Source organism: Rhamphochromis sp. 'chilingali' (genome assembly GCF_963969265.1).
Source record: "Rhamphochromis sp. 'chilingali' genome assembly, chromosome: 5".
Lineage (NCBI taxonomy): Eukaryota > Metazoa > Chordata > Actinopteri > Cichliformes > Cichlidae > Rhamphochromis > Rhamphochromis sp. 'chilingali'.
This window is the reverse complement of record NC_137932.1, coordinates 14,227,335-14,244,274: the sequence shown is the minus strand read 5'-3', so window position 1 is coordinate 14,244,274 and position 16,940 is coordinate 14,227,335. Positions and strand designations below refer to the sequence as shown.

The 16,940-nt window shown below is 39.5% G+C and overlaps 1 protein-coding gene across 2 annotated transcripts; it reads left to right on the top strand.

Moving 5' to 3' along the window:
- Positions 1–1,115: 1,115 nt before the first annotated feature.
- On the top strand, positions 1,116–16,919 carry capn3b (calpain 3b). 2 transcript variants are annotated; one of them, XM_080882570.1, is made up of 23 exons: positions 1,116–1,623; positions 5,309–5,378; positions 5,936–6,054; positions 7,664–7,797; positions 8,219–8,387; positions 8,756–8,839; positions 8,926–9,017; positions 9,168–9,245; positions 9,822–9,982; positions 10,106–10,275; positions 10,371–10,382; positions 10,535–10,743; positions 10,845–10,881; positions 12,821–12,844; positions 13,037–13,123; positions 15,111–15,185; positions 15,267–15,324; positions 15,403–15,467; positions 15,653–15,721; positions 15,801–15,879; positions 16,041–16,157; positions 16,369–16,427; positions 16,740–16,919. In XM_080882570.1, exons 1-23 carry the CDS (start codon positions 1,306–1,308, stop codon positions 16,764–16,766), a joined length of 2,313 nt encoding a protein of 770 aa, XP_080738696.1. In that variant the 5' UTR covers positions 1,116–1,305; the 3' UTR covers positions 16,767–16,919. The 2 variants fall into 2 exon arrangements, with proteins under 2 accessions (XP_080738696.1, XP_080738695.1); XM_080882569.1 differs by having other exon boundaries at positions 15,267–15,467.
- The last annotated feature ends 21 nt before the right edge of the window (positions 16,920–16,940 follow it).

Below are 16,940 nucleotides of genomic sequence, written 5' to 3'. Positions count from 1 at the left end.
GCTGAAGTTCAAACTCAGCATCAGAATGGGAAATGATTTAAGTGACTCTGATTGTGGCCTGGTTGTTGGTGTAATCGCTGTCGTTTACAAAGAATGGTCTGGAAAAGAGAAAATATCCAGTGAGCAACGTTTTTTGGGTAAAAATGCCTCATTGATGTCAGAGGTCAGAAAGAGTATTCCCAGAGCGCTTTGAGGTGTCAGATAACCACAAATAACCAGTCACTGCATCCAAGATATAGAGAAGAACATCATTGAAGAACACAAAACATACAACGTTGAAGCAGATCAGATTTGTTCACGTTCACCAAAATTGGACAATAGAAGACTGGAAAAACAATGTAGCACCCACTGAGCATCATTTCAACACCACAGCCTACCTTAGTATTGTTACTGACCACGTCCCCCCCTTTATGATGACAGTGTTCCCATCTACCTGGCTACTTCCGGGAGGATAACTCATCATGTCACAAAGCTCAAATGATCTCAAACTGTTTTCTTGAACATGACAATAAGTTCACTGCACTATAATAGCCTCCACAGTCACCAGATCTCAATGCAATATAGCACCTTTGGGATGTGGTGGAAGAGGAGATTCACATCTCTCCTCACATTGCAACTGTGTGATGTTATCATGTAAATATGGACTAAAGTCTCTGAGGAATGTTTCCAGCACCATGTCTCATCTATGCCATGAAGAATTAATGCAGCTCTGATGGCAAAAGAGGGTCCAACCAGGTACTTGCAAGGCGTACCTAACAAATTGGCCAGTGAGTGTATCTTTGACTGTTGTATGAAAGTAGTAATTATCAAGCTGTACATTATAAAAAGGACTAACCAACAATTCAATTAATATTTTTTAGGAAGTGGCATGAGGACTATAGTAGCAGCTTATTTTCTAGTCTCATCTTGACCCACATTGCAGATTTTCTTGTCAAAAGTTTAAAAAAAATTGATTAAGCTCTTTTAGAATATGGACCACCCTTTTTAACCTCTCACTGTGACTTGGAAATGTTAGGACAGGGTCAGAGTTTCCCTCTGAGAAGCCCCCGCCCCTCTTTTAAAAGGTCTATAATTAGGTTCAATGAGCTCCAGGGACACAACAGTGAGTGCTGGTGTGAGAGCAAGACTGGTGGCTGCCCATGACCCATGACAGCATTTTTTATTAAATAAAGGAACTAAAAGTGAGCACTGGAATCAGGGAGGTTACAAGAACGTTTTTGGGGCTATTTCGAAGCTTCTTGTGCAACAGAGTTCCCGTTTTGCACTTGAGAGAGCCGAGGAAAGGCCAAGGAGTTCACTAACAAGATGGGAGATGAGAAACAAGACGGCAAAGTGCTTCTCGTTGAAGAAACAAAGGTGAAAGTGCTTTATGAAACTGAGACATCTCTCCAGCTGGATACCAAAGCTGAGTACCCAAATGCAGGGTCAAACTCCATCTACTCAGCAATTCTCAGCAGGAATGAAGCTGTCAAAGATGCCAAGCGTCTTAAGACCTTTCTGGAGCTGCGAGACAAATATGTGGAGAAGAATGTTATGTTTGAAGACCCTCTGTTCCCTGCAGATGACTCCTCACTTTTCTACAGTAGGAAACCTTCAATGAAGATTGAATGGAAACGTCCGTCGGTGAGTGCCAGTCTTCAGGGATCGTGTCGTTTGGGCCAAGTTGCACATAATGCGAATGAGTCTCTTACATGTTTACATAGGTGCTTCTCTTAAATCTGTGTACCTTATCACTTCCTCCACACCACATGGCTGGAGTGTCAGGTTCAGACGGTTGCATGGTGGCTCACGCATTGCGCTCGGTTATCACCTTCTACAATCACAGACAGCTGTGACTCTCACGCAGAGGGTCGCACTCAGCTGGTGCTGGGATTCAAACTAGCAACTCAGCATTGACCTCGGGGGTTCATATTTTTATGATGCACACTCCCAAAAGGGTTTGATACTTTTCCAGGGCGTTTGCCTTTGGCGATAAATGAGTCAGATTGGCAGTCGTTAAAGTGGCATTTGGCAAAAGGTATTCAGACATGTTCGCGTTACATGCAAACACACTGAGAAAGACATTAACACCAAGAGGCAGAAGCAGCGATGAGAAAAGTCCTGCCTGTTACACAAAACTTATGAATCAATGCCAGAATGTAAAATGCTCTTTTTGAATTATTCCAAATATTAGCTCACAAATGTAAGCTGACCACCTGGATCTTTACATAGTAAATAAATCAGTGGATTCAACTGGACGCCTTGCTAATCAGCTGTTTTTGCTTTAGCATATTTAATGTTTCCGTCATAATATAAATGCTTTATGAGCTACAGTGTCCATATTTCTTACCCTGCATAGCATGTACAGGCTGGAAATATGCACAAAAAACCACATTGTGGTATGTGTCATGGATTTAAGAGCTTTAAACTGTTACACTTCGTGACACACCTAGTTCTTGTCAATTGTGGGCGGACAGATTTGTGGACAGTTGATGCCTCGCCATGACATCAGCTCATCGATCCTTTGGCTGGATGAGCGAACAAAAAGAAGAAAAAAATTGAAATCTGTAGTGTAATATAGGATATCAGATAAAGGAAGTGGAGTTAAAACCACAACAAAGTGGAAGTATTACATTTTTTTTCCTATTCAACGCTTTTTAGTGTTGTACAAAGGCATTCGATTCCATTACACAAAATTGACGGAAGTATGATAAAAATGAAAAGAAAATCAAAAGTTAGGATAAAAAGTTGTTTAAAAACCCGGGTGCAAGATTATAAAAGGTGTTAAATAGAAATAAATAAATACATATATGTATTGCATCATCACTGACCTGTATGAACAGCATACATATGGCTCTGTCTATTCCTTTCAGCATGATGGTATGATATATTTTTTACATTTTCATTAAATCATAAGAAAATAATTTTCAACCCAACATTATTCGCTAATCTCATTCTTAAATGCCTGCTTTGTAAATTCAGTATAACACTAACACGAAGGCTGATTGCTGCTTCAAGTTTCACCAATGAAGCGTGAGACACTCAGCTGAGATCAGTGATACTTGAATGCCACACAGGGGTCAGCTGTGGAGGGTGCTTTAAATCAGGAACATGAAACTGCATTTTTATATTTTATGATGTAAAATGGGGAAAAATAGTTTGTTTTTCTTCAAAATTACTATGAAATTGCACACTACTAAAAATTGCTTACATTATATTCTGTGTACCAAATCTAAATATTTTGTAATTTCAAATAAAATACATTTTCCATTTTAATTCAGGGGAATTACGGCCTTAGTCACAGGCTGTATTATACAATGGAGATGTATGACCCACAGCATAATTCATACTTAAGTCAAATGCTGAAATCATGTATGTATATGTGTGTGAATATTCATTATAGTAGACAGTCTGGACAACAACGCCTTGTTTTACAAATACATTTGTAATCAGGAGTTATGAGGTGAGGTCTTTTATACCAGAGGGCCTCTAACAGGAGCTTCCATGTAAATATGAAGTGAATGCAGAGGGCGTCTCATGGTTCCAAAACCTGACCTGGCAGAAGGCATTACATCACTTGCTTTCAGTTGTAAATCCAGATTTTAGTTTTCCATCAACAGAAATATAAGCTTTTATATTTTATATATTTTATATTGCAAATAAATTGAGTGTTGGGGAAGCGGTAATCTGAAATCTAACCATGAGAAGTTTGGTAAAAACAGAAAGCAAACCAGGGCAGCATGTCAGGATGGACAAATCCCCTTTATCATTTCACAAGCTTCAAATCTTTGAAACTCCTCAACTAAAGACCTTAATCCGTCCCAAAAGAGGTGAGGAAATGACACGAGGAGAGAAGAGTTGAGGAGACGGATATTTACAAACCCAATTCTGAAAAGGTTCAGCACAGGGACTTTTCTTTTACGAAGCTGTGCTTTTTAATAGACACAATATGTGGTTTACCATTGTGTTTCTGGAATAAGTAAGGCTCTCTCTGAATAGACGTTAGGAGCACATGTCACTCTAAAACCCGTATATACCTTTCAGCACTGATAGTGCCTTTTCAGATGCACAGGCTGAGTTCAGAGACGATCGTAGATTCAGAGATGAACAGTTTTTCAGTTTGTTTCAGTCGTTTTTAAATGAGATTTCTAGATGTGATCATGTTCATACATGGCTTCTTCTTTGCATCACAAAGCATTTGCGGATTGCAGAATGAACTGTGTCCACATTCAAAGATTTTTGGAAGTGATTCCCATGCCAGAATCGTGCAGTGCTGCCTCAGTTCCCAAAGATTATGACCATCCAATACTGATTTTCAGCCTTTCTGATACACAGAGTTCTCCAGAGTTTCTGAACCTTGTGATGATATTATTCACTTTAAATGATGAAATATTCCAAGTTGTCACAATTTTACATTTTGGAGTATTATTCTAAAATTGTGCCACAATTCGTGAATTCAGTTTTCTTTGCAGATTGGTGAAGCTTTGCCCTTTACTCTGGAGAAACTTTGCCTCTAAGAGGTTATTTTTAAACCAGTCATATTACTAACCTGTTGCCAAATAAACTATTTAATTGCAAAATGTTTCCCCAGCTGTTTCTTTTTAGTACCACTTATTTTTCCAAGCTTTTGCCACCCTCTCCCTAAGCTTTTAAATAACAGGTTTGAAAATCATTACAGATTTATACATGTATAAAATATATCGTATATTTAAACATACATAACAAAACTCTGGGATCAAAATAATTTGATGTCAAAAAATAATTTTGTGATACAAATTACTGAATAAACATAAATCTGATGTTTGAAAGCAGATATTAAAGTTGTATGAACACAAACAGCCGTACAGAACCTTTGTCTGGTATCCGTTACATTATAATCAGGAGCTTAATCTGTACAAATAACTTGGAACCAAAGTTTCTGGTTTTATATACAAAGCCAACTTTTTCCATGCAGTTTGATACCAAAGGAAAAGTGGCGCAAAGAAAGAAAGTCCTGGGTTTTCTCTTGGTGCTCAGGTTTCTCACGGGGTAACTGTCTGTCAGGACGCAGGAAGTGTTGCAAAAGAGATTTTTAATCTCAAGAGTTTCACTTCCTGGATGAAGAAAATATAACAATTGAGATTCTATACCGATTCTCCACGGAAAGAACAATTATTCTGCCTTTTAGTCATTTTCGTCATCTGCTGACACATAACAAATGCATTATGTCATGGAGAACATCCTTTGGTTAAATGAAAAAGTACATCATTACTTTCATAATGTGAAACGACTGAGATTTCATAACATATTTTTTTTAAAAATTCCCTTCCTGACGTTTTTTGTCTTCCAGGAAATTTGTGAAAACCCCCAGTTCATCATAGATGGAGCCAACAGAACAGACATCTGTCAGGGAGAATTAGGTAACATCTGAACTGTCTGCGCTTTCAAAAAAGTGATTTTACCCACATTTCACTCTTTTGAAAAGACATTACAGTGGTTTTTTTAAGCCTGTATGTTAAGTTAGCACTGTCGCCTCATAGCAAGAAGCTCCAGCTGGGGCCTTTCTGTGTGGAGTTTGCATGTTTTCCTCATGTTTGTGCGGATTCTTTCCGGGTACTCAGTCCAAAAACATGCATGGTTTTAATTAATAGGTTAATTAGTGATTCTAAATTGGCAGTGCAAATAGTTTACTATCAAAAGCCCTGCCTCTAACTAATTTTTATAAAAGGGATGACATCAAACAAAACAGCTACCAGAGCCTGAAAGCATTAAGTCGAGCAGTGTAAGTGTCAGTTTCATCTGCATCTGATTTTATATTGGTTATGGGGCAAGTGAGCATGCTGAACAATTACTGACCTCGAGCCTGAGTTCGAGTTCGAATTCTGACACTTGCAGCAATTTGGTGTGTGACAACTCTGTTACCCTGTGAGGTAATTTGTTTGGATGAAATCACAGCTCATCAATCTGTTGTCGACAGGTGACTGCTGGCTGCTGGCTGCCATCGCCTGTCTCACGCTGAACGAGAAGCTGCTGTACAGAGTTATTCCCCCGGACCAGAGCTTCACCGAAAACTACGCCGGCATCTTCCACTTCCAGGTTGAAATGTGACATTTTGGGCATCGTGCTGTTAACAGAAAACCATTTTATGTGTGTCAAATTTATAGTAAAAGGAAAACCAAGTAAAACATATGTCAAAGAGTATTTCAGATTTCGATATATTAGTTTTTTACTATGATCGTTTGGTCAGTGGGAGAGTAATTTTTTATAAATACATTTTTATGTTCTTGGATAAAGTGTAAAAATGCGCCTTGGTTTGGTTTTGTTGAGTGTATTTAGTGTTAATAACCTGATTGTGAATATGTTCACTCATAGCTCAGTCTTTAAAATGAATACAATGGGGTAAAACGTTTAATGTTTGCCTCAAAAACATATTTGAATAAACACAGTGTTATAAAGTGTTATAAAATTTTAAAGACGTAACTCAAAATCACATTTGAGTAGATGACAATAAAACCTTTTTTAAAAAGTCCAAATATCTCAACATGGAATTATACTATAGTATCTATTAATGTGAAACATGATATGATGAAGGATATACAGATATTTCTGTCAAATGAAAAATGTTGATGCCTTTTTTCAGACAGAATTTTTGCTTCATGTTTATTCAGTTCAATTCAATTTTATCACAACAACAGTCGCCTCAAGGCGCTTTATATCGTAAGGTAGACCCTATAATAACACATACAGAGAAAAACCCAACAATCATATGACGCCCTATGAGCAAGCACTTTGGCGACAGTGGGAAGGAAAAACTCCCTTTTAACAGGAAGAAACCTCAGTCAGAAACAGGCTCAGGGAGGGGCGGGGCCATCTACCGTGACCAGTTGGGGTGAGAGAAGGAAAACAGGATAAAAGACAAGCTGTGGAAGAGAGACAGAGATTAATCACAAGTATGATTTAATGCAGAGAGGTCTGTTAACACATAGTGAGTGAGAAAGGTGACTGAAAAGAAAAAACTTAATGCATCATGGGAGTCCCCCAGCAGCCTACACCAATTGCAGCATAACTAAGAGAGGATTCAGGGTCACCTGATCCAGCCCTAACTATATGCAATTGTTGGAAAGTCTTAAGCTTAATCTTAAAATAGAGATAGTGTCTGTCTCCCGAATACAAACTGGAAGCTGACTCCATAGAAGAGGGGCCTGAAAACTCTATGAACAACAAGTGCAAAGTGCTCTAATGGGGTGATATGGTGCTAAAAGGTCATCAAGATAAGCTGGGGCCTGTTAATTTAAGACCTTGTATGTGAGGAGCAGGATTTTGAATTCAATTCTGGATTTAAAAGGGAGCCAATGAAGGGAAGCCAATACAGGAGAAATATGCTCTCTTTATAGTCCCTATATGTCAGTTATATGTCAGTACTCAGTCTGGAGCATTTTGGATTAACTGAAAGCTTTTCAGGGAGATTTTTGGACCTCCTGAAAACAATGAATTGCAGTAGTCCAGGGCATAGAACACATTTTGAGCTGATGATAAAAGTTTAAAAGATGTTTTTCACATGTCACATGAAAAGTTATCAGTTGTTTCGCCTTACTTAAAATTGATAAATAAATCAATCATGTTGTGGATGGCGAGCTATTTTCCTTGTATGGTAAAAATACTTTGCCATGTCATCAATGATTTTCTCTGTTGTTTCCACACTCAGTTCTGGCGTTATGGCGAGTGGATTGATGTCGTCGTGGACGACCGCATTCCCACCTGCAACAACCAGCTGGTTTTCACAAAGTCTTTCAGAAAGAACGAGTTCTGGAGCGCTCTTTTGGAAAAAGCTTATGCCAAGTAAGCAGAGCCTATTAATGTCCCATGCAGTCAAGCAGTCATGCACACCGTCATCTGACATGCGTTGCTGTTCAGCGTGGTTCAGATTTCCAGTCCATACACCGAACGACAGTTCTTGTTTCTTCTTATTGAAAAAAAGTCTGCCATTGAACTGTTTCAGGTGTTTTTAACGCAAATTGAGGTTTTTCAATAAAAGTTTTAGTCTGAACAACAAATCTCAGTCTTAAACTGCGATTTAGCAACCAATTATGAACTGTGTTACTGAGCCGTATGTACTTTTGCAGTGTACTCTCACACTGATTTGTGACACACCTCGAGCGTCCTCATATTTCCCGAATTGACAGCCAGCTGTGTGAAAAGTATCAGCCCCGGAGAACACACATGTCAGCACACTGACCAGAATGATCGACCTCTCTCTCAGGTTGCACGGGTCTTATGAGGCACTGAAAGGAGGGAACACTTTGGAAGCCATGGAGGATTTCACAGGTGGAGTTACCGAGTACTTTGAATTGTCTGATGATCCCACAGAGCTCTACAAGATCATGAAGAATGCACTGGAGAGAGGCTCACTGATGGGCTGCTCCATAGATGTATGTGTTTGAGGTTAAAGCATCACTCTTTGTCATGTTTCTTTCACTTCATTTTAAGTGTTAGCAAGTAAAATGCACAGATTTCACACAAAGTTTTCTACATTTTTTTCCCTCCCCTCAGCTCTGTCAAAGAGAGCAGATATCTGTCATATGTAACTCTCAGGCACGCAGCCCCACCCACCTGCTGTTTTGCTGTTATTGGCTTAAAATGGCTTAGAGTTAAAATGACTTATTTCGGACAGGGAATAAACTGAGTGTCCACAACAATACCAAGTATAGGATAAACAAGGATTATTTTGAACTGTGAATCAGTCAAAGCTACTATGGAGTCTAATAATAAAACATATGATGTATGCTTTGTCTGTCAGGTTTCTTCAGAGAGTGAATTGGAGAGTCGGACTGAGCAGGGGCTGGTCAGGGGTCATGCCTATTCCATCATAAGCCTGGAGGAGGTAGAGTGAGACATCCATGTAAATGCACATCGTCTGGTGGACAAGGCATTTTTTTGGTTATTTTTTTTTTCCTGCTTCTTTGCAAGTGTGATGAGGTTTCAAAGGACACAAGAATTCGCCTGATTCGTTTGCGCAATCCCTGGGGTTTTGTGCTCTGGAAAGGACCCTGGAGTGCAAAGTTTGTATATTTTTACTCTTAAATAACGCAGCATATCACCCTTAAGTAAGACATGGTGGTAGTGGAGGTCTCACCACTTGCCAGCATAATTAAAAAAATAGTGTCTCCTATTTGCTTAGTTTGTATTTAGGAAATTTGATCTTTCCACAGTTCAAAGGAGTGGTCGACAATTTCCGCTGCAGACAGAGAAAACCTGAAAAAACAGACCATAGAGGCAAGTGAGTTCTGGTGAGTGAAACACCTTCCCACACACCTTTTTGTCTATAATGACTTAACTTTTTTTTTTTTGAAATCTTTCATCCACAGTTTTGTGAGAAGTTCCTACTACAGTATAATATAGCTACCATCACTGTTAGTGTTCAGCTCAAATCACAGCTTAGCGTCAAACACCTTATGGTGACTTTGAGATATCAGTGTACATAGAATGACTTTTCAACTGCCACCGTGCATGGCCTCTTTGTTGCCCCACTACTGATAAAAACCTATAAATAGCAAAACCCATCCACCAAGCAGTTTTGTTCACTACAAAATGAACCTGCAAAGAGATACAAATTCTAACTTTTTACAGTATAATACTACAGTCAAATTTCAAAAGCCAATAAAACCTAGGTGAATGCTAAATGTATTTAACTGTACTCAAATATCTGTAAAACTCTTTGGAGTTGTTCTGCCACTGTTTACTTAACATTTTCCTACTTGAGAACCATTTGTTTGCATTGCATTGTGAGGGAATGATGAACCTAGTGACTGTATTTACTCAGCAAGCACCTTTTTTATTTTTACTTCTTTTGTGTTTCACTTCAGGATGTCCTTTGCTGATTTCAAGAAGAATTTCAGCAAGCTGGAGATGTGCAACCTGACCCCCGACACGCTGCAGGGGGATGAAAGAAACACCTGGACAGTGTCGGTCCACGAGGGTCGCTGGGTGAGAGGAAGCTCTGCTGGTGGCTGTAGGAACTTCCCAGGTAGGCTTTGTTCTTTTTGGATCAGCTTTCATACTTTTAAAAGACAATATTGTAAAAACTCTCACTTACATAATTCGTGTTTATATGAATCTGTGCTGCATATTTACTTTGTGTATTTTACAGACACGTTTTGGACAAACCCTCAGTATCGTCTGCAGCTGTATGAGGAGGACGATGACCCGGATGACGAGCAGGTGGCCTGCACTGTTGTCGTGGCACTGATGCAGAAAGGTCGAAGGATGCAGCGCCATCAAGGGGCCAAATTTCTCACCATAGGCTTTTCCATCTACGAGGTAGTGATCACACCTCATTTTTTCTTCAGAAAGTACACACGTGTCCAGGATTTGAGAAGTTAACCTGATATTTAACTTCTTTTGTGTCTCTGCAGGTGCCGAAGGAGGTATAATGATCTTGCATCTTTCACTTTATTTGCTTGTATCCCCAAGAGAGGTTTCACTTGTATAAAAAGGGGGGAAAGAAAAGTTACAATACATTATAATATTTCTTATTGCTATCATTAACAAGTCACCATTTCTACAACCCTGTTCACAGATGTGTGGGCAGAATCAACATCTGCAGAAGGACTTCTTCCTCTACACAGCCTCCAAGGCAAAATGCAAGAGTTACATTAACCTGCGGGAGGTAACGGAGCGTTTCTGTCTGCCTCCCGGTGAGTACGTCATCATCCCCACAATCTTTAAACCCCACGAAGAAGGAGAGTTCATCCTCAGGGTCTTCTCTGAGAAGCAGAGCACATCAGAGTAAGGGTTACTATCGTGTTTTTCTTGAGAGCCAAATTGCTTTTAAAATTACAAGATGTAGAAAGGCAGCATTGCTGAGGTATGTTTGCTTTTCTCCACAGGGAGGCAGAGACTACGATTGGATCAGATCAAACACAGGTTTGCAGCGTAATGTTAGAAGCAGTGGGGTTAAAATATGTTCTTGCTTTTATTGCAGTGGACTGTAAACTGAAAGGCTGGTTTATCTTTCCTGTTTAGAAACCTGTGTTTTAATCACACACACTCACCGGTCATTTCATTAGGTATACCTTCATAGTACTAGGTTGTACCCTTTTTGCTCTGCAGATTTGTCAGCTGCACACGTGATAGGACTCTCCCGTTCCACCACATCCCAAAGGTACTCTATTGGATTGAGATCATGGGACCGTGGAGGCTATTTGAGTGCAGTGAACTTATTGTCATGTTCAAGAAACGAGTTTGAGATTATCTGAGTTTAATAATGTAATAAGGCAGCGCCTGGGGAGCAGTGTGTAGGGACGGTACCTTGCTCAGGGGTACCTCGGGGTAACCGTTCAGTGGAGTCGAACCCCCGACCTTCCGATCATGGGGCCACCACTCTACCTACTGAGCTATAACTGCCCCTGTTTTGTGACATGGCATGTTACTGTGCTGGAAACAGCCATCAGAAGATGGATACACTGTGGTCAGAAAGTAATAGACATGGTCACCAACAATACTCAGGTAGGCTCTGGCAGTTAAATGTTTTTGGTACTAAGGAGACCAAAAGGTGCCCGCACCATTATTCCACCACCAGCAGGCTGAATTGTTGATACAAGGCATGATGGATCTGTGCCTACATGTTGGTTACACCAAATTCTGACCCAACCATCCATAATTGAGACTCAGACCACCCAAAATTTTTTCCAATCTCCTGTTGTCCAATTTTGGTGAGCTTATGCAAACTGTAGCCTCGGTTTCCTGTTCTTCTGCTGCTGTTGAAGAAATGTACACGATGACTGGCTGATTTGTGTTAACAAACAGTTGAATGGGTGTACCTAATAAAGTGGCTGGTGAGTGTATTTCAGAAACATCTATTCAATTTTGTTTATTTATTTATACAGTGCCAAATTTGCTAGTTGGGGTTGCATCACATCCTTACTGTAGCACTCAACTCCCTCATCATACTTGCACTCAGTTAATGAAGATACTGGACTTTCTCAGCTGTGACAGTGTATTGACTGTTTGGGGAAGTGTAAACCATACTATATCTTCTTTAATTGTTTCTTTTGTACAAAATGGAAATGGAGATCACCTCTTTTCCTTTTTATGGGAGTTTTAATATAACTGAAGGACTCTGATGAAGGACACAAAGACGGGGTTGTTAATCCATACATACAAATATGCAGGTTCAGTTCCTTACACCAAAGCACTAGAGATGAAAAGTAGAAAAGATAAAGAATATTGGGGGGAAAATCCCGCTTCAAGAAGGATGAAAATACTAAATTCATCTTTCCATGGAGTGCAGCAGACAGTCATTAGATGCCACATTTAACTTTAACACTATGCTCACATACAACTCCGTATTCTTGGACTCAACTTAAGTAGCTTTGCATATATTTGGTTCAAAATAACCCTCATGTATCCTAGGTGCACCCCCTTCAGTTAATCCACTGTATGAAACAAGCTCCCTTCCACTTAACCTCACTCGCTCCTAATTGGCTGCTCCAACAAAAAGTGGCAGGGCCCCGCCCACCCTCTTATTCATACATACATATATCTGGCTGAATATGACACTAATACGACCTGTTTAAAGTCTGCATTAAAAAAAATAAAAAAATTTAAAAAAATAAAGTCTGCATTAAAATGCCTTTCAGATCAGCATGTCCTACAGATCACTGCAATGTCGGTTAGAATTTGATTTCAAAGCCCAGCTTTGTGTCTTACATATTCATTAACTTTACTCTTGAACTTTCCCTAGCTTGTTCTGATGCATATGTTCTGTACTCAGACCAACTAATAGACTTGAACTTCCAAGTGTTTCCTCCTCCATTTCATCTCATTTCATCTTTTTGTCTCTCCTTGTCTTATTGGTCACCAGCAAGAAAAGAAACAGAAAGAAAAGGTAATGAATGTCTGTAGCAGTTGGATTGTTAGGCTGCTTTTTTGCTGAGCTCTTTCTTCACTGCTCCTTTCCAACACGTGTCAGCTATTAGAAGCGTTTGCCGACACAATATTAAATGTAGAGTTTATGACCAGTGGGATTACTGCAAACTGACTCTTTTTTTAAATTCTTTTTGTCTTTTCTACATGTCAGCCTATTGTATTTGTGTCAGATAGAGCACTGGCCAGCAAAGAAATCGAGCACGACACGATTCGGGGGGAGAAGAAGAAGAAACCAAAGGTAAATGTCCTCGGTGTGGCGAGTCTTCTGTCACATGGCAAACAGCTCATGTCTGTCATATTTTCCTGGTGACTGATGACTCCAAAATGCAATCTTTACTGGATCAGATAACATCACTGGGAATAAAACAACTGAGTCTGAAGCCAGTAGAGCTCAAGTAACTCAGCTGCACCTGTTTTCCTGTAGAGACACTCTAATGTTAGCTGTCCGCAGTCTTGTTTTTCCCATATGCTGCTCTCCTCTGGTATCATAGAGAAACACATCCAATCATTTAATGATTAAATAGACTGATAAAAGCCATGAAAACCCCTTTCTAATGTTACACCTTATATATATATACACCTGCTTTCCCTTTATAATGCCTATAAAGACCAGTTAGTATGGTAATTAAATAACTTTGTGACTTGCTCACAAGAACAACAATAACAAAGCAAAACACTCTGTCGATATATTTTAGTGTAACACTACCTTTAAATATGACTTTATTAATTTATATGAAATTTGATTTACACTTTTACAACAATGTCAGCAGCAACTGATTATTATGAGTGCTATACATGCATCCTATGATAGAGAAGATGTATTGGACTACATGATACTGCACAGTAGTACCAAATAGAGACTGACTGAGTGTACAGCGTTCTGTATGAAATTAAAGTGAAATCTTCAAGTGAAAACCTTTTGAAAATGACCCAACTTTGTTGCTTCGAACATCAGGAAAAATCGTTGTCTGGCAGGAAGAAGATTATCCACAATTATTTCCCCACAAAGCCAAACACAGACTCAGTAGTGGAGTCCGGTCTGGGCTCTGGCTGGGCCGTTCCAGTACTTTAATCTTCTGGTGAAACCAGTCTTTGTTGATTTGGACGCATGCATTGGGTCATGAATTGATGAAAGGGGGAATTCCTCAAAGGTGCCACTTTGATCGCTTATATGTCTATATAAACTTAAGTTTTAAAACTTATATCCATAACTCGTGTAAAAAAGTTTTCTTTGCAGTCCTCTCAGAAACGACGTATACTGTTAGTGCTTTTAGGTGCTTGTAATCAAATGCACTTGATTAATTGATCATCAGAAAGTGGGAGCACCTCTTTAAATCAGAGGTTTTGACTGTTTACTGATGAGAAAAATTCTGTTGTGTGTCAATACGATGCAACAATCTTCCCAGGAGTGGATGTATCACCAAGTTCACCCCAAGGTAATGCTCAGAGAAACTGAACTGGAAGAGTTGTCAGGAAGAAGCCTCTATTCTCTAAAACAAACATGGCAGCAGAGCTTTGGCTCAGAAAGTTGAATCTGAATAAACCACAAGACTTCTGGAAGAGTGTCCTTTAGACAGACGAGACCAAAGTGAAGGTGCACGACATCACGTTTAGTGAAAACCAAACACAACATATCAACACAAAAACCTCATACCAACTGCCAAGCATGCTGAGGGAGGGGTGATGATGTGGGCTTGTTTGGCAGCCACAGGACCTGGACACCTTGCTGTCATTGAGTCAACCATAAACTCCTGTGTATACCAAAGTATTCTAGATCCAAATGTGAGGCCATCCGTCAACAGCTGCCGAAAGCTGAAACTGGGTCGTGCAACAACAAATCTACAACAGAATGACTGAAAAAGAAAAGAATCGAGGTCCTGTGCACAAATGTCCCCAATGAACTGACCCAACATTGTAAAGACTCATAAAGTCATACAGAAAATGATTACTTCAGGTTATTGTGCAGTTCTACAAGTGACTGAATCAGCCATGCTTTAGTTTTTCATGGGACTGCACAGATTCCTGTGAAAACTTTCTTCTTCCACAACTACAGGTGTTGGACTCTTTGAGTTAGAAGCATTCGAACTTTGAAACCTTATTTCTAATCTTTAGTTACTGCTGCACAGCAAAGTTCATCAGTGTTTCTTTCCTTCACGTTTCTAAGTCTTCGCAGTTTCTTTTTGTGAACCTGTCTTTGTAAATAATTTCTTTCCTCTCTCCTTCAGCGGAAACTTCTCCAACCTGAGGAAACCGACGAGGAAAAGCAGTTCAGGGCTATTTACCAACAGATTGCTGGTGATGTGAGTATTGCACAGTTAGTTTGAGGACAACACTATAAAGACTCTCATCGGCTAATATGAAACAAATCATCGCTCCCTCAGGACATGCAGATCTGTGCCAATGAACTCAAAACGATCTTAAAAAACGTGCTTTCCAAACGTGAGTACGCAGAAAAGATTGCGATTACAGCTGCCGCCAGCGTGCTCGGCATTCACACTGAGCTGTGCTTTTCCACAGATAATAACATAAAGTCAGAAGGTTTCAGCCTCGAGACGTGTCGGAGTATGATCGCCTTAATGGACGTATCCTTTCAACTGATTTCAATTAGAGGATTGCGTGCACATAACTCTACTGTTTGCCCAGTTTCCCAGTAACAGAACAGAACATTGCACCTTATGTAAATACTTTATTCTGGAAAGTCAAAGTAAAACAGTTGGGTTGAACAGTACGTAGCAGGTGTTTCCATGACTGATGCTTTTGTGCTCAGACTGATGGGACAGGAAAGCTGAATCTGCAGGAGTTCAAACACTTGTGGAAAAAGATCAAGGACTGGCAGGTAGGATAGCTTTAACCACAGCTGATGTCTGCTCATGCTTGATATGTTTTTATCTGATTGTCCGACTTTGGGTCTGCAGCTCATCTTCAAACGTTACGACAAAGATAAAACCTGGTCTATCAGTAGTTTCGAGATGAGGAATGCTGTTAATGATGCAGGTGAGCAGAAAAAACAGATTTTTCATTTGTAGCACAATAATTATTATTTCTTTTTAGAATTAACATATTTTGCCAATGCACTCCTTGCCTGTGCGTTCCAGTTTAATGTGAGAATGATGTAATTTACATATTTAAATATATATTTTTTATCTCCATATCAGGCTTTCAACTCAACAAACAACTGTATGACATCATAGCCATGCGCTATGCAGATGAACGCCTGAACATTGATTTTGATAGTTACATCTGCTGCTTTGTGAGGATAGAAGGCATGTTCAGTAAGTACAGACCACACACATCTGGTGCCAAAAACACTTGCATAGGACTGATTATTAGCCTATTTGACAGATTTAAGACATTGTTATGATGATATAGTGATATTAAATTTACTTTACTGAATCTAATTATCTTACAGAATGAATTAATGTATTTTTAAAGCTCTGAGTGGTTGAAAAGTTACCCAGCTCCATAATCTGTTGTCTCTTATAGGAGCATTCAGTGCCTTTGACAAAGATGGAGATGGAATAATCAAGCTCAACGTGCTGGAGGTAAGACACTCTTATTTTTGCCGTTCTGTGCCTCGTTCCATAACTTAATCTGGTCCTATTTAGGTCATTTGTGACCTTGTAAAGAATAAAACTTAAAGTAGGAATAAAATGAGGGGGGAAAAGCCTGGAACTACAGAAATCGAGAAGTGTACCATGTACAGAGTGAAAACTACATTTCCCTGAAGGGTGTTTCTAATATCTTTTTTGCTGACTTGAGTCACACAGTAAAAACCAAAACACAGAAATGGTATCATCAATGTGGCTTTTGCTGTGCTACAGTAAATGACAATAATTCTTTTATTCTCTTTACAGTGGCTTCAGCTGACGATGTACTCATAGATCATGTCCATGTCAGTTGGCGACTCATCACGTGAGATTGGAATAAACTTCACCACGACGTAGCTCGTCATTGCTCCAATTTCCTCTAGATTCAGATTTAATGGTCAGGTTTATTCCTGTAATCTTTTAAATATTAAAACAGATAAGAAGTAGGTTTTCTGAGCTCTGATAACC

What these genes read in the sequence shown, in the direction of transcription:
- capn3b (XM_080882569.1), top strand. Translation starts at nt 1,306, where the DNA reads ATGGGAGATGAGAAACAAGACGGCAAAGTGCTTCTCGTTGAAGAAACA. An exon ending in GAGAAGCAGAGCACATCAGA is followed by an intron (nt 10,744 to 10,844) that starts GTAAGGGTTACT and finishes TTTTCTCCACAG; the next exon opens with GGAGGCAGAGACTACGATTG. An exon ending in AAAAGATCAAGGACTGGCAG is followed by an intron (nt 15,722 to 15,800) that starts GTAGGATAGCTT and finishes TTGGGTCTGCAG; the next exon opens with CTCATCTTCAAACGTTACGA.